Source organism: Manacus vitellinus, unplaced genomic scaffold (assembly GCF_001715985.3).
Source record: "Manacus vitellinus isolate BGI_N305 unplaced genomic scaffold, ASM171598v3 scaffold_0_pilon, whole genome shotgun sequence".
Lineage (NCBI taxonomy): Eukaryota > Metazoa > Chordata > Aves > Passeriformes > Pipridae > Manacus > Manacus vitellinus.
In genome coordinates this window covers 52,715,573-52,732,841 of record NW_021938789.1, presented here as the reverse complement: position 1 = coordinate 52,732,841, position 17,269 = coordinate 52,715,573, and the positions used below count along the sequence as shown (strand labels likewise).

The 17,269-nt window shown below is 36.9% G+C and overlaps 1 protein-coding gene across 2 annotated transcripts in view; it reads right to left on the bottom strand.

The window, feature by feature from the left end:
* The window catches only part of LRBA (LPS responsive beige-like anchor protein), a 400,341-nt gene that overhangs the window by 246,812 nt on the left and 136,260 nt on the right, over positions 1-17,269 (bottom strand). For both annotated transcript variants that reach the window (XM_029960309.1, XM_018073461.2), the window contains one exon: positions 12,317-12,425. In XM_029960309.1, coding sequence (XP_029816169.1) covers positions 12,317-12,425 — 109 coding nt within the window. The remainder of the gene's footprint in view (positions 1-12,316; positions 12,426-17,269) is intronic.

Below are 17,269 nucleotides of genomic sequence, written 5' to 3'. Positions count from 1 at the left end.
ATTTACCATTCTGTTTTATCAGAAACAAACAAAAAAGGCATGTTAGAGCAGTTTCAGGTTCCTGTCTGCATAAAAATTAAACTATAATCTCATGCTGTAATTGACATTTTTTCATAATATTTATGTTTTGATATTTATGTTTCCACCTGACTGTGTACTGACTGTACAAATAATAACAATGAAAGTATACTCTAAATTTTTCTTTCATCAAAACTCCTAAACCATCAGTAAGCACAAATTCTCCACTCACATAAGTAAACCACTTTGATTTAAAAAGTCACATTTTAGGAAGGTATAATGACTTATCTAGACCAACATCAGAAAAGCAAAACAAAAAGCAGCCAAAGGATGGGTGAATTACAAGAATCAGAAGAATTAATTCCAGAAGGAGAGAAGAAAAAAAATAGTAGATAAGGGCCTGGTCAAACTAACATTAAGTGTAGAATTCCTGTCAGTTTGTGATTGTTTTGGCCTGTTCAACATACATGTAAAAAATACTCTGAAGAATGAGTGAATAATGAATTGACAAAGATCCCTGCTGATACTCAGCTACTCAGCTCTACAGTCGTGAAGGAGCTGTGAGGAACTGCAGAGGAAGCTTGGAAGACCAAGTCATCTTAATAAAACAGCACAGGAACCTCAGTTTAGATAAAGAAACATAGAAAAGAATCTAATTTGAGATATAAAATGAGGGACACTGAGTTCACCTTTATCTTCACTCCTCTTTGCCATAATGAGATGGTATTGTCAATGACAAATAGTCCTAAGAAGCCACCAGTTCAGAACAGGATAATCAGCAAGCACACAGGAATCAAGCAAAGAGAAACAGTGGGAAGAGAACACCACAAATATTGTGCATTTATAAATTCTTCGTGTGTTCCACATCTGGAATGCTGGCTGTAGTTTTGGGTCTTCCATGAAAAAAGATATGACAGTATGATAGAAGTGAGAAGCATTTTGGAAGGATTCAGAATTAGAATCACTGCCATAGAAGAAATAACTACATAACAGCAGGATTTTTCAGGGTGGGGGAAAACAGAGACAACTCAGGAGCAATAGGAGAATTCTGTAAAACCATGTGGTATTAAGGACTCTTTCTGGTTACGTTGCACAAATGGGTTTTAACAGATTCTTACATTAGATTGAGAGAGTCACCAGGAAGAAGCAAGCCAAAGAGATACTGAGTAGGTTGAATGTGAAAGTTTCCAAGAGCTGCTAAACCAGGGACTGGCAGTCCTGTTGAACCTGCAAAACTTGATCCCCTCAGAATACCACAGGGTTGCTGTACCTGTACACCACCACCACCACTAGCACACGTTAGTACCAGCAGCAGCTTGTACAACCCAGACAACATCCAAGAGAGTGACAGCTACTCTGTGCAAACAAGGAATACAGGATATACATCCCCATGAGGCAAAGGACCTTCTCAGCTATTTGGAATAAGCCCCTCATTACACTTGTTGGACTCAGCCTCCCAACTGTAAGCTTTGTGTGTAGTTATCAACTATTACAAGCAACAGCTTTATTCTATTAATTACAACAGTCTAATGAACAGAAGGCATTCTAAGAAATACTGGTGGCGATCCATGTCTCCCAGACAAGCTGACAGAGAAAAGGCATTTTACAACACAAGAATGAAAGTAAGATGCCAGTACAATTACCACTCAACTCAGTGTAACTCTCAGCAAAAGCCTATGTGGGTTCAGAGTTTTACAGGGCTAATGGAGGAATAATCCCTGAAGGGGTAACTAATTTCTCGCTGGCAAGCAGGAATCAGAAGTCACTTCAAATTGCAGAAGAGTAGACTGTATTTCTGGGAAAGTGTCACTACGTTTGCCCTTTTAATAAACTTCTTTAAGTATCCACAGTTTAAGACAGGATGATAGGCTTGACAATGGACTTATCAATGTGATTAAGTCTTGCTCATCCATGTCACAGTAGGAATCAATCTTTCAAGAAAAGACACAGAGCAGAGCTACTAAGATGATCTAGAGCATGCAGACACCACCTTAAAAGAAAAAAATCTAGAAGAATAAAACTCATTTAGTCTATTGAACTCAAGTGAGGAGATGTGTTAATTACTGGATTAAAAAAAAAAGTAAAAATAAGAAAAGCTAAAGAAAAAGACATGTGAAGCCCAAAGATAATAAATACATAATAACAAAGAAATATATTCTAAATACAAGCAAAAATAAATTAGAATTTACAATGGAGCAGAATATTTAAGTCCAACCTATGAGCTGAAATACTGAGAAAAAAACACCTTTGGGTACATGGACTCTGAAGATCTTCTGTGACCTTGTCAGCACCAATATCAGAATTATTTTAATATAATGTCTTTCTCACTTAGATCAAACCAACTTAAAATAAAACACCTAGGAGAGATGTGTACTGTCACCAGTGCCTTTTCGTCAAAGCTGAACAATTCCTAACACTTTTGTTAAAAAGATATATAAGTAATGTAAGTTATCTTTGGACAGGAATTTTAGAAGAAAATCTCCAATCAAGCACAACAGGATAATTTCTTTGTTACTGCTAGAAAATTACATTCTATCTACACTGCATTACTTCAGTCAGGAGTATTTTAGAATTATTGTCTGCTATAAGCTACCATAAAAATCTGTACATAAATAATAAACAAGGTAAAAAATACTAGGTAAAAAAAAATAGGTGAGAACAACAACATTTCTGATGGGACCATCTCATCTGAAGCAAAAAATTTCTTATCTGGCTTAGTTTTCATATTGTGTGTATACAAAAATGCAGAAAAACACGGAAAATGTTTTTTATAGATAACACAAAAACTGTAAAAAAGATGCAATATTAGGGCTTCAAGGAAACAAATGCCATCCATCAGAATGCTTTTCAAAGACAAAAAAAATGCTGGAATGGTTAAGTTGTGAGAAAGAAGGCTATAAGAAAATGGGATTCTTCAGTAAGTCTGTCCAAAGAAGGATAACAGAATATGTCAACTATGGCATGTTAGTTTTAAAAACAGAATGAAGCAGGTCAAAAGAGTTCGAGGAAAAATTGCATAAAGCCATAAAAGGCAGTAATAAATTATTTTTTCAAACAAATCAGGAGCAGTAAAGCCCATTAAGGTGTCTCTGTAGAGCTAATAGAAGATCAAAGGGTAAAAAGAGCTCTTGGAACACATGACCACCACAGAAAAGGGATGGCAGAGAAGTTACAAAAGAAAGCTGACAAGAGACCAAGTGCTAGGACCAGACAATACTCACTCAGGTGATCTGGAAGAACTGTGGGATGAACACAGCTGAGCCAAAGCTACAGTGTTCTTGTTCTAACTGTCTCAGTGACAGGAGAATGAAATGGACTCTGGAGGACACCAGGGAACTACATGGCAATAAGTCTAAAATTTCTAAAAGGCCAACGCATAGCTGTGTTTAAAGCAAAAATCAAACAAAGGAATAAAGACATTGGCAAGAGTCCTCCTTGCTTTTGTAAAGGGGAGTCATGCTTCATTAGATTTGTTTCAACAAGCTACTCGAAACACAGAGAAGAAATATCCAGCTCTTGAATTCCACTGAATGACAAAAAGATATTTAAAGAAAGGCAGGATGAGGTAGGGCATACAGGAACATCCTTATGTGGAAGTTAAGATGCACTGACACAGCAAAAGGTAAGTTCTAAAAGGAATGCCTGCTCCCAGTCTAGCAGAAGACAGATCACAGCAGAAGCCTCCAATGCTTTTCTCCAGTCTCCTAATTACCCCATTTTCTTCATGTCTATGATGTTCCAATTCAGTCACTGAAGTAGCAGAGCAAAATTTAAAAAGATAATTTATTATTATTATTTCTTATTTATTGTATTAAGATAACATAAAAGATAATTCCGGGTTACAGGAATTGAGGTTTTGGCTCTTTCTGTCAGAGATTTTTTTTAGGTTTTCGGGATCTACAAACACTAAAACAACAAGAATTCCATAGCCTGCTCTACTTACACTTCCAGAGCTATGGAGAGTAATTAAACTTACTGATACTTTCTAGTGAAAATACTCATCTGTAGCAGTACCTACAAGAGGGGATTAAAAGTTTTTAAAACAAAGAAAAGTTTATGATTCACAGAAGAGAAAAGTAAATAGATGTGTTAAAAACTTAAAGGAGTGAAAAAGGCCATAAAAAGTTGAAATCTCATACACTGTGCAGAAAAGACTCATATCTTCATGAGGTTCCTGGGTATTTCTTCAAATTACACTCAGTAATAACACATCTCATACATTATAAAATGTGGAAGAATCTCAACAAGATACTGCTAAACACTAAGCATTAATTATAATGCAATAAACTTCGTAAGCATCAGAAAAATTAGAATATATTTTTTAATATGAAATAGCTACAGATATAAATCTATTTAGTTTCCATATTCAATATGATTTGAACAGTTCAATAATACTTTGATACTTATTAGATTTAATCCTTCACACAGTTTGTCCCATAACTGGGAAAAAATATTTTCCAAAAAATGGTAATGAAGATAACATCACTTATTGTTTCACCAGAGAACTCTATAGGAGAGAGTAGTCCTAAAGTGAATTTTCTTTCATGATGCTTTAGAAACAATATTACCAAATCACAGAATGGTTTGGGTTGGAAGAGACCTCAAAGATCACCTAGTTTCAAGCTCCCTCCCATGGGCAGAGGGACCTTTAACTAGGCCAGGTTGCTCAGAGTTCCATCCAACCCATCCAGGAACATTTCCCGGGATGGGGCATCCACAGCTTCTCTGGGCAACCTGTTCCAGTGCCTCACCACCGAGTGAATAATTTCCTCCTAATATCTAATCTAAACCTACACTCTTTCAGTTTGAAGCCATCAGCCCTTGTCCTATCACTACATGCCTATGGAAAAACGCCCTCTCTAGCTCTCTTGTAGCCCCCTTCAGGTATTGGAAGACCACAGTAAGATCAGTCTGGAGCTTCTCTTCTTCAGAGAAAGGATGACTCTTAGACATACTTCTGTAATGTATTTTGATTTAAAATTGAGATATAACAAAAAGAGATGTCTCAGCATACCAGTGCAATTTTTCATTCCTTTTCCTCCCCTTGCTTATTAAAGCATAGCAAAGGAGAAACCACAATTTTTTCACTCTTTCTGTCATAATTAGGCAATACTTTATGCCAACACTTGCCAGAGCATAGGGAAAAATGTTATAACGTTCAAATAGAAAAAGAATTTCTCATTTCAGTACCCTTTAGTTCACATGAGGCAATCCTAAAAACTGCCACCTCAGGAGCACGAGAAACTTAATCTTCTAGTTTGGGACTTGGCAACATACTGCAGCAAAACAAAATTGGTTAATCCTCCAACGGAAAAAAAATATTCTTCTATGCTCAGTGCTCTGTGAAGCATTTTTAATACCTCAAAATGTGTTTAGAAATGAAAATCAACCTTTTTCTTCCTTCTACCGACAGACAGATGGTGCTATAACACCTGAAGGGCCCAATGCAAAGGGGCAGCATTTATTTAAAAATTTAAATTTGAGAGAGCTAAGCCTGTTCATAACAAAATGTGTAAAGCCTTATTTTTCTGTCAGGGTACATTTAACTTCCTTTGTGTTGCCCCATCACGTTTTTGCAATCTTATGGACACCTTTTGGTTACACTCCTACACAGCACCTACAGCTCACACTACCTGTCATCTCCACATGTTCTGTGAAGAACCATTGCTGTTGACCCACTCTACTAGAGAGAATAACCGCTGAAAGCACTACAAAAATCTTTTGTTCTAATAAATAAGGACACTATCATTAAGTGTGCTGAATAATACTTCATATAAAAGGATGTTGTAAGAGCCACAGAAAGATTTTTTTGATGTACAGGTTCAGTAATAAAGCAACTTCTGTTAAAAACATTGGAAAACTATGAAGAATATGGACCCAGTCAAGGATTAAAACTTTCTTTCCCTCAGTAACTGTTACATATAGAAGTAGCAATCATCTATGGAAACTACAAAGACACCAAACACCTTTTTGTAATTCTTTCAAGGGCTCTCAAACATTCCCTCTGGCTTATGGGTATTCTGCCACAACTGATTTCAGTTACTTCCTCTGACTCAAATAACGTATTCCAACATTTAATGCTTAGTACACCGAAGGGGAAAAGATGCAGAACACAGAAGATTATCCATCAGGGGAAGAGTCGAATGTTCTTTTCTGCCAAGGAAACAAAAAGCAAATAGCTACATCCAAGTCACTATTGGAATGCTTGCCTGGCCTTGCATCTTCCCTCTGTCAAGGCAGGACGAGGATTAAGATTCGTTTCTCAGCATGAGCCATGAAGTAAAACATTCCGTTTATTACCCCAGCCTATAAATTGACACCAAATAGGAATTAAAACTGTGAGGAAGTCCAAGTCTTCCGCATGAAAAAACATAAGTGAGCACGAAAGGGCAACAAATTTTACTGCAGCTGGAAATGCTAGATTTAATTATTGAAGAGAAATCATGCAGAGAAGTTAGCTGCCTAGCATGATTTATAACAAATGCAAAGGGAAAGTCATATGAAATTCTCAGTTAATCAACAGAAACAGCCAATAACAAGAATGCCAGCACTTCATATTTCTATAGATGACAAGAATCTGAAACAAATAAGACCAAAAATTCCAGGAAATGACACCACACAATTTTTTTTTTTAAAAGACCCTTTGAGGAGGCAGGTTAGTCTGTAAATTACAGCAGCAGTTACATTTCACTGAAAAAATTACCAAAGCATCTGTTTTCCTCAGAATGAAGAATCCTTGTCCACCCATTATACAAAGTTTTCTGAAAATTGTGTTGCGCTCACCACTGCTCCTCTACACACACCGCGATGTGCAACATCATGAATAGTTTTGTATTGTACATTTTCACCCATTTTCCTGCTTCTTCATGTGAATCTTCCATTTGAGAAAACCCCCCATGTTGCCAGAACATTCATCAAAAAATACTTTGGACAAGCATTGAGATATGGTATCACAGATTTTTGACAAAATCCAGTAGTGCCATTCAATAGCAAACTAAACCTTCACTACAAAGACGAAACACTGATGCCTAACAGCCCGGGTCTAAAACCCTTGCAGGTTTACTTATTTAGAATTCTATAAATATGTATATTCACCCACAAATACACAAAGAGATTTATATAAGACAGGAGGCATATCCAAGGCAATGGGCACTCCTGTAATAAATTATAAAATAAAGTCAATTAGAGTACAAAATTCCCTCCCCCTCCTCACACCAAATCCAATTATTCCCACAGGCCTGGGTCTGCAGCAGTCTGCACACATAATCTAAGACAGTGCGAATCACCACATTTTTCAAGGTCATTTCTAGAAAACAATCCGGGTGGTAGCATGAAACCAGTTGTTGGAATTCAGGCATAAAGAGGTTCCTCTTCAGGATTTTCAGGTCTACCAAACACTCAGGGTGAGATTTTTAAAAAAGCCTAAGAGACATGAGCACATAAATCCCAGGGACAATGGGCAAAATTTAACGTTATAAGGGTTATAAGTTATATTAGGAATGCTCACATTTCCACATTCACTGTAAATACGTGTGTTTCACTGCCACTTCACTAGAGAAATAAGTGAAATATTGCTTCATCAGGCTTCTCTGAGGCTCAATCACACTGTAAAATGGGTAAGTATGTCTCAGGTCTCCTTGGGACCTCCCCATATGTCTACTTTCATAGATGTAACTACTTACAGAGGTAGCAGTGAAAACATAGGTGAAGAAACTATTAGGAAAAAAAATTAAAATAAAAAGGTTGACCTTTGTAATCTGCCACAGAAAAACCTCTCACAACCAATCCTTCACCTCCAAAACATGTTTTTGGGTTTTTAGTTTTGGGGTTTTTTTTTTACAATACCAGCTTAGAAGGAAGACAATATAACTGGTTTGCTCACAATTTGTTACATTACTTATATTATGTCCTATTATGAAAAGGAGAGGCCTGGCACCAAAGTGAAGACTTTTTTTGTCTTTATCCTGGCTGCTAAGTTATAGGGTAGAGCCCCATGGAGAGGGTAAAAAATTGCATAAGCTTCCCATGAAGGAAGCAGAGCACCTCCAGCTTGAAGGAGCTTCTGGAGTGCAGGACTGCAAAGGAGGGGTTTGCAATGCAAATGGAGACAGAGACTTCTGATTAAAAGGAAGAATCATAAAAATAGCCAAGCCAGTGACAGATGCCCTTCTTGCTATCAGACACAGAAGTAGTGGATGGGTTTTGCTGCTGTTCAAGACACTTGAAGTTTCTGAAAGAGAGAGCATTGTAAGGAAAAGAGAAAGAAGTTACAAGGAGAAGAAAGATTTCTTTTCAAATCCTTTTAGTCTAAATCTATCTCACTCAGGCACTCAGAGTTTCCTGCATATCTGAAGTTATAGCACTAACTAGAACAGCAGGTCAAAAAGAAAAACAAACCCAAAACTATCCCTGCTTTAGAGACTCTTCCTGTGCTTTTGTCATCCTACTTTATGGAAAGGGTTCCTCTCAGTACTCTGACCAACACAGGGTCCCACCACATGGAGACACAGCAAAGCCCAATGAGACATTATGCAGCAAAGTGTGCATGTGCTGCATTTGCTGTTGTTTCTTTGTCTCCTCCTGGCTATGAAAGAATTGATAGGTGGGCATTTCTTAATCCATTTCTGGAAGGAAAACATCTGTCCTATACTCACAATGAATTAAGAACCAAAAAGGAGTGGTATCTTTCCCTCTGGACCCTGTGCAACTTTTAAAATGTCCCCTGAGGAATAATTTCTTTTATCACATTTCTCAAGTGCAGTGTTCAGCATAGCAGTGTCTTTCCTATATTACCTATTTTCCTAGGTTTTTCTGTCGTCTTACAATGACCATCCTTTCTCCATTTATAACCAAATACTATACAATAATACATAACTACAGAGCCTGGGTAAGAAGCTTGTCCAAATTTCCCATCACTTCCTCCTGCCTCTATGTGGCTGAAATAACAGACTTCAGTTTTATGACAAGATAATTTGCCTTTTACTTTAAAATCGCCCTTGTACCATGGTGCAAACGTGTCCGAAATCTGACACACGTATTGCAAGGCTCATCTTTGTCATGACTTTTAGAAATGGAGAATTAAAGCCAGGTAGCAGTAAACTTACTACAGATCTTTAAAAAGAAAATTGGAAGTTGGAATTTTGCTGACCCAATGTTATCATATGTGATATGAAACACCAGACATGTAAGTCTGAATAAAAATGAAAAATAGGTAATAGTCCTTTCCTCATTCTCATCTATCTCTGGTCTTTATCCCTCAGTCAACTGGATTCATCTCTGTTCTCCCCCCAGCTCAGGTGGCAAAGTTTCCTTCTGATCTAAAACCACAAATGCTTGTCCCAACCATTTAAAAAACAAACAAAACAAAACAGAAAAAAAAAACCCAAACAAAAACCCAAAACAAAACAAACCTGAAGCTTTGCAACTAGCAATTATCAGAATCACAAAATGTTTTTAAATGTGATCAAACCCACATTTGCATATACCATTTTTCAGGGCTATGTGTTATAGGATCACTCTATTTTCCAAGAAATTGTTCAATCTTTTTGGTGTACACAGGATCTGCTCACTTTCTTCAGCTATCACATCTTAAGACGTGATTGGTGCAAAATATTTCTGTCAAATGTTAAAACTGGAGGAACTTGCAGCATAAAAATCACGACACTATTAAAGACATGACCTCTGGTTAGGGAAGTCTCTGAGCTGCATATCTCTGTATGATGAGACAGAATTTATGAAAGTACAGCCTATTTGCTTCCTTTTACAGCCGCTCACACACGGACACACGCCATGGCAGACAGGATGTTTCATTCCATGGACTGACCACGCAGAGTCTCTTTTATGACTGGGAGAATACCATCTTCATTTCAACTCATTTCCCAAGAACAGATGGAAGATGAAGCAGCAAATCCAGGAAAAGCATGTATGCAGGTGACCAAACCACACCAGTCAGGCTAGCCAAAACAATCTGCAGCTTACAGCTTATCATCTGCTACTCTGCTTCCTTCCAGCTCCTCAAGATGGAGAAATAAAGCAGATCAAAGGTTCCATCAATTGTTTCAAAGACCTTTTGCTCTTATCTACGAGTCCCACCTGTTACATTCCTGTAAGTGCCCTGATATGAGTGCTAAGACCAAAACAGGGGTATCGACACCCTTTCACACAACGGGAACACACCTACCAATTGCACACACAGCATGTCAGCAACCCAACACAGCACAGATCCATCCCCATCAAGTGATGGAATAGCTCTGCTCTAGTCAAGTGGCAAATGAATTTCTGAGTGTGACAGAAGAATGCCAACTCTTCTGTAGCCTGGAGCACCACTTTAAAAAGCTGTGAGAAAGACCATGGCTAAAAAGTACCAGTGGGTTGAAACAAGTCAAGCACACTTGACAGGATGTAAGAAATGCAGACCATGTCATGGATGGATGGAACACAGTACACAAGAATTTCTGACTGTTAATGTGGTACCTGCAGATTCAGATGGATATGAGTAATCATTCCCCTTCCACAAAGAAACACAACACTGGCTGAAATCTGACAGGTATCAGTAACCCTGACTTCATGAGACACCAGGTTTGTTGTTCAAGCATTTGATAGAATCCAAGCTATATATCCTCAGCTTTTACACCTGTGGAAGTCATGTTGGATCAAGGTTTTTCCAACACAGTACCAAAACTAAACTGGATGAACAGACTGCTGCTATTTTAGTATACTAGTTTCTGTTTAAGTTCCACCTGATGAGTTAAACTTCTTGAACCATCATACAAGCACAAATCCAAACCAGCATCAACTGAAAGTATCAGCCAACTCTCACCCTAGAGAGTTGTCACAGCAAAACTCAGAGCTATATTAAAAATGTAAGTTGATGCTCAGCTTAAATTTCTTCCAGACATCATAAAAGGTGTCTTGAAACTGAAACAGGGCTAACAGTGAAGTTGTCACTGAACAACTGGATTCACTGATAGCCTGTATTTACATGACAGAACCCTTTACTTCTCACATGTTTTCTCAGTGCCCACACTCCCCTTAGCAAATAGTTAGCATGTGAAGAAAAAAAGTGGGCTGTTCATCTAATCAATGCCATGTCATGCATGGAGCTTCTGCATAAATCCAGAGCAAAAAGATGTCAAGCATGTCCCACTCCAGTGACTATCGGGCAACGAAGTAAAAAGATGCACTTTTCATCTCCACAGGACTGTCGCCAACCCCTTGATGTAATAAATGAAACATGCCTGCTATTTCACCATTGCAAAATGGTACTGTAGATATCTTACAGCATCTCTGTTTGCAGGAGGGGGTAACTAGCTCTAGATGAAGTGCAGATATGTTATTAAACAACGCACAGCTTGAATCCTGGGGCCAACACAGATGACCTTTAGAACATAAGCACTGTCTAAGACAAATATGCTTTCATCTTTGGGGAGTATTTTTTCAAGTAGAGATTTAAGAGAAAAACAGTTTAAAAATACGTTAAGCACAAATGTGCCTTCAATCTCTTAATGCTTCATTTTAAAAACAAAACCACAAGTAGTATCACATGTCAGAAGAAAGACTAAGTACACTTTAAGTAGAATATTAGTGAATTTAGTGAGATTTAGCTTTATTTTCATTTAGCCCAATAATTAAAGCACAGAGAAAGGATATGTAATGTAACTGAGATCCAAAATTGGAGGTATGACCAAAGTGATTCAGAAAAAAGGCTTGTATTTTATTACAAATAATACAAGTTCATTACAAAAAAAAGACCATCATTTCACTTTAGAATCCCTTAATTGGGGTGAAAATATGAAAACATAACAAAACCACACAGAGGCATGTAAAACATAAGGAGAATGGTTTTAGAGAGGGATTAAGTCAAATAGCAAATGATACAAAAAGAAAAAAAAGTAATTTCTCATTTTGCACTTCACAGGCTGCTACCATCTATCTTCAGTAAAGCTGGGTTTTTTTTCAGCTCTATCTTGACTGTGATGCTAAGCAGCTTTAACATATACAGTGATATTTGCTAAATGGAACAGAGCACTATTGCTATGATAAAATTATTTCCCCTACAAACTAGGGTGTGCAGATTTCAACAAGTTCTGAGCTGTTCCACTCAGCCTGGTTTTCCATCAAAGTTATTGGCAAACTTAACAAATCACCCTATGACTGCAAAGCACTTCTCAGAATGGAACCTCCTGTGCTTGAAAAGCCCATATCACACACTGGAATCCTCAAACCCAGTGGGCTTTTTAGGTTTTTGTGGGGTTCCTCTGGTTTTTTTGGTTTTTTTCAAAAGGATTTCATTTCTTACCTCAAATTCAGCATGGCGGTTGATGTCCTCTGCTCTCTGTCGGCTCAAGATAAATTCTGCTTCGTTAGCCACTCGTACCAAATGGTCCTTCATGGTTTGACTCAGCAGCCTGAGGACAGAGAATATTTAAGAACTGCCCTGAGAGAATGAAGTCCGAAAAAAAAAATCTGTAAATACAGCATATATACAAATATTTTGAGCTCTCCTAGCTGACTTTATTGTGTTAAGAAAATGGTATAAATAAGGTTGAGGGGTAATACTCTGGCAACTAGTAAAATTGTATTTCAACAGTAAACCAAAGTAAGTATTAAACAAAATGTAAACACTCTAGACAGTCATTTGTTTTACCTGAAACAGAAATATGTAAGAAAACATTTCACATACACATACCACAATATAAAGAAAAGTAAGCAGCTTATGCATATAAACATCCACAGTTAAAGCTCTAACGTAACTGATATAAAGTCTAAATTAAAACTTGTGAATTGCAATGCAATATAGTTTTTTTCTCCAAATGCAAAATTGAAATTTTATGCTAAGTAGACGTTTAAGTAATATTTTCAGGATTATAAACATTCTCAGTCTCACAAATGAAATGCTAAGATATACATTGTTCCAGGTTATGTACAGAAAAAAGCTGTAATTCAATCTGAGATTTCTGAGGCCTTCATAAACCCTGAGTTTATGAATGGCATAAGAGCTGACAGATTGAATTACAACCCAATTATTCTGTGAGTTCACGTATTGTTACTAAAAACATTTCCTTTTTAATTAGTTACACTGGGATTCATAGTTAAAACTGCCTATACAGGAGTAAACACTCTTTTAGAAGGTGCACATTTCCATAGGATCACTCAAAGATACACCAGACAAATCCATTACACGTTCTACTAATTAGTTCTTAAAAATATCTCTTATTAAAGCTTTTTTCTTAAGGTTTTCAATTATAGAAAAAGAGTAGCAGAACATAAAATCATTTGTTTGCCTTGCACACATAAGCTAAAGTACATTTCCACAAGTTCATAGTCTAATAAGAGCCTGCCTTTATAAGCACAGGATTTATTGTGCAGGATGTCTTCTAATGCATACAATGTTAGCTCTATCCCAAATAACTTATTTATCTGAAATAAGGTTCCACCTATCTCTAACTGTATATTTGAAAGTATGAACATCCATGCTCTGCTCTCTCTTTTCCAACGCCATTGAGAATTCCACACTTGCAGTAGACTTGCAGGTCACAAGCCTACTCCCACGAGAAGAAATCCAGAGGCAGAACAACCCATTTGTTCACTGCCCCTCTCATTACAAGGCTTGGAAAACTGCAGCACAACAGCCACGTGAAGCCATGAGCTCATGAACCAGCCAAGCTGGTGGATTACTGTCTCCCCATGGATAAAGTCTTGAAAAAAGAAATATGCATAACTCACTATTTGAAGCACAACTTCACCTTCTGTTTGGGGAGGCTTGTACAAGAGAAGCCTCTATTTTAAAACCACATTATAATTATTTTAATTTTTCTATTTTAATAACTTTTTAGAATGGAAGTAGCTGCTGATCAACAAACATGCAATTCTGCCAATTTATCTGCATGCATTATTGACTTTACTTTCAAAGACTTGCAGAACCAGCATTGTTGCAATAATGTAAATTCAATATCATAACTTCTCATGACATAAAATTGAGAAAATAAACTAGTTAAGAAGGCATAAAAAGAAACCCCAAATCTCTGTCTCTACAATTTACAATGATGTTCAGTTAAAATAAATATCTACTAATAAACCAGCAACAAGAAATTTTGCATAACCAGTTTTATAGTCTGGGCAGATTCCAGGCGTCTGACTCTTTCTCTATGATCCCCAGTAGCACATTTAAATCTGACACAGAAGCTTTTAAATAAACTTTTTTTTTATCAAAGTACAAACTGACTAAAAATGCAGGGGGACCATAAATACCCATGTATTACAATTTACATGTAACACAGCTCAACACTATGCCATTACTTTCATTGAGTTTCTCTATACCAGTATCTTCTGCTAGCCTGATCAGGCTTTGAAAATTACTAGACATCCTCTAGAAGGTCTACTTTAATGTAACAATCATTATCCTCCAGAAGTCCCACTTTTTTTCATCTGTTCAAGAAATCATCCTATATAATAATTGTTCTAACACTTTACATTTAGTAGATAAAAAGGAAAACTATATTGTAACCACTGTTGGCCCATCATGCACTAGCTATACATTTGCAGACATGATGGACATGTTCCAAACAAAGCACAAAACTACATTCCCTCACATAGGAACAACGTTCTCAAAACAGAAGTGCACCCAGTGAAAACAAAGAGCTTTCAAGTGTCAGAAAGAGCTTTGTCTCTTACGGATCAGTTGCCACTTCTGTCATCCACACCTCTCCTTACTACTCCCACACACTTGCCTCATTTTCTCTATGATACTCCATACAGGGCTAGGTCAGCTAGATAAAACTGAGACATGATTTTGTAGATAAATCCTAGTTGAACTTGTCCTTCTGCCAACCAAGAATTCTTACAGCTAACAACCAAGGAATTGTCAGAGCTTAGCATAAGCAACTACTGGTAACTTCAAACTATTTTCAGAGAAAGCTAAATGATTCCTATTATTACACAATTACTTCTGTTCTTACAAATTCCCAAATGCAGGAATGAAAGGTCTTAACAAAACAACGATAAAAATTATTTACTCACATAAATGAAGTCTATATGAAACATTATAATGGTTTATACCATATGTCAGTTGTGTTCATTCTATACTTTTATGAAATTTAAATTTTAATCTTCTTTTTCAGTCACCTTTTCCAAACACTGCATATGCTTAGATTAACTTTCTTACAACAAACAATTCAAGTTGTATCATCACCTAGGGCAGTTTGGATTTTCTTTATGAAAACAGTATCCACATACACTGCACACCACTCCGATTTTTATTTTGAAATTACCCATAAGTGTGGGACTTTGCAAACTAAATATATATCTATAAATAAATGTAATGATGGTATGATATAAGAGAGGAGTCTATAGCCACCATTAAAAATCAAAGGTCAATACAAGCTCACAGCTTGTATAAATGAACACTTCTGCTTATATGTCTAAAATGAAGTTTTAATCATCTACTAAACACTAATTTTGGTAACCTTGGCAGCTGCTACTTTATGGAAAAGGTAAATAAAACATTGAACAGAAAGCTCACTGCTTTCAATAGAAACAACTGTTTGTAGCCAAGAAGACCAATGCTGAAGCAAGGAAAAGAATCTGACTCTTGCTGAAGTGTTAGTTCAGCTCCAAACTACATACAACACATTTGGTACATATGGGAGAGGCTACAAACTGTATTACCTAGATCAGGTGATTTTTAGGGACAAATGTTTTCTTCTTAAGGAAAAGTTTAGAAACATGGGGTTTGCCTCACTAAGACAGTAAGTGCACTTCATGATTTAAAGGATCATAATGGTCCTTTCTGGTTCCTGCTCCGGCCTCCTGCACAGATTCTACACAGATCATTAATGTCTTCTTCAAAGTAGTTTCACTTCCTCCATCAAGTCTGTACTTTCTGTTTGAGTTACAGTATACCTTTCCCTTTTTCTGCACTTTTTGACTTTTTTCTTTTTTTTTTAAGAGCATACCTTCGCTTTTTTTTTTTCAAGGTTTGAAGATCATAGCATCATGGAATGACTTGGGTTGGAATGAACTTTATTAAAGATCACCTAGTTCCAACCCCCTGGTGTGGGCAAGGACACCTTCCACTAGACCAGGTTGCTCAGAGCCCCATCCAACCTGGCCTTGAACACTTCCAGGAATGGCACATCCACAACTTCTCTGGGCAACCCATTCCAGAAAAAAAGATACTTTACACCATGTTCTCCCACAAAGAAGTTCTATAATATGGTAATTAGTGCCAATTAAAATAACCAAACAGATAAAAAACACAAACAAAAAAACCCCAGTCATAACTATTTCTTGTCTGCTTTTATCCTGACTTTTTACCCAGCAACTAGATCAAATTAGTTCTTCTTCTGTCAAATAAAAATTCTACCTAAAACATCTCTAAATACTTTTTTTCTACAGCAAAAGGACATCTTTGCCTTTCACTGAGTAAACACGTAGATTAATTTCTTCTCTCTTCCAAAGTATGCACATCCAAGTTAATACAAAATCTCAGTCTAATAATTTCCTTCTTGCTTCATTTGTATGCAGACCCATGGACCATGCTTCCCTTAAACTACTATCTCACATATCTGCTTATTTTTTTCAGTGTTATTAAACACCAAAATACTGCTGAAAGTGGCAATTTACACTTCAGTTTCCCTGCCAGATTCCCTTCTCGTTTGTTTTTATTTATGACATGCTACTGAGTTAGGATTTTTTTTTCTTATCTTAACATGAGAAGCCTGTGGATGGATATGTTCTGTAGAAGTTAGACATGATATCTATGATTTTAAAGACTCTGGATAACAGGTCTACTCATCTGCTTTCAGTGCACACCAGATTCCAGGTCTCAGACAGACTTTTATTACTTCCTCTAAGCAGTTTCTTTCCAGACTAAAATATTTAAAAATATGTGATTAACTTTGAAAAGAAGAGCAGCCTAGTAAAAACAAGCAAGGGAATGGATTCCACGCTGGAAGTTCAATATATACTTGCATACTTTGCTGGGTCAGGAATGAAGTGCTAAACCACTGAGAGAAGGAGTTCCAGATAAATACATGAGACAGACTGATTTTCATTGTCATGGAAGAGAAAACCATGAGAATCAGAGCTAGAACTCTTTCTCTCATTTCTGACTGCTGAATCCTTAGATGATCAAGTAAAAAGTTAAGCTTCTCCTAACATCAGGTAAAAAAGAGGAGGTAGAAGAGGGAAAAAATGGAACAGAAAAATATATGCAAGCAGAAGCAAGTGAGAGATTGAGAAATCCTGGGTT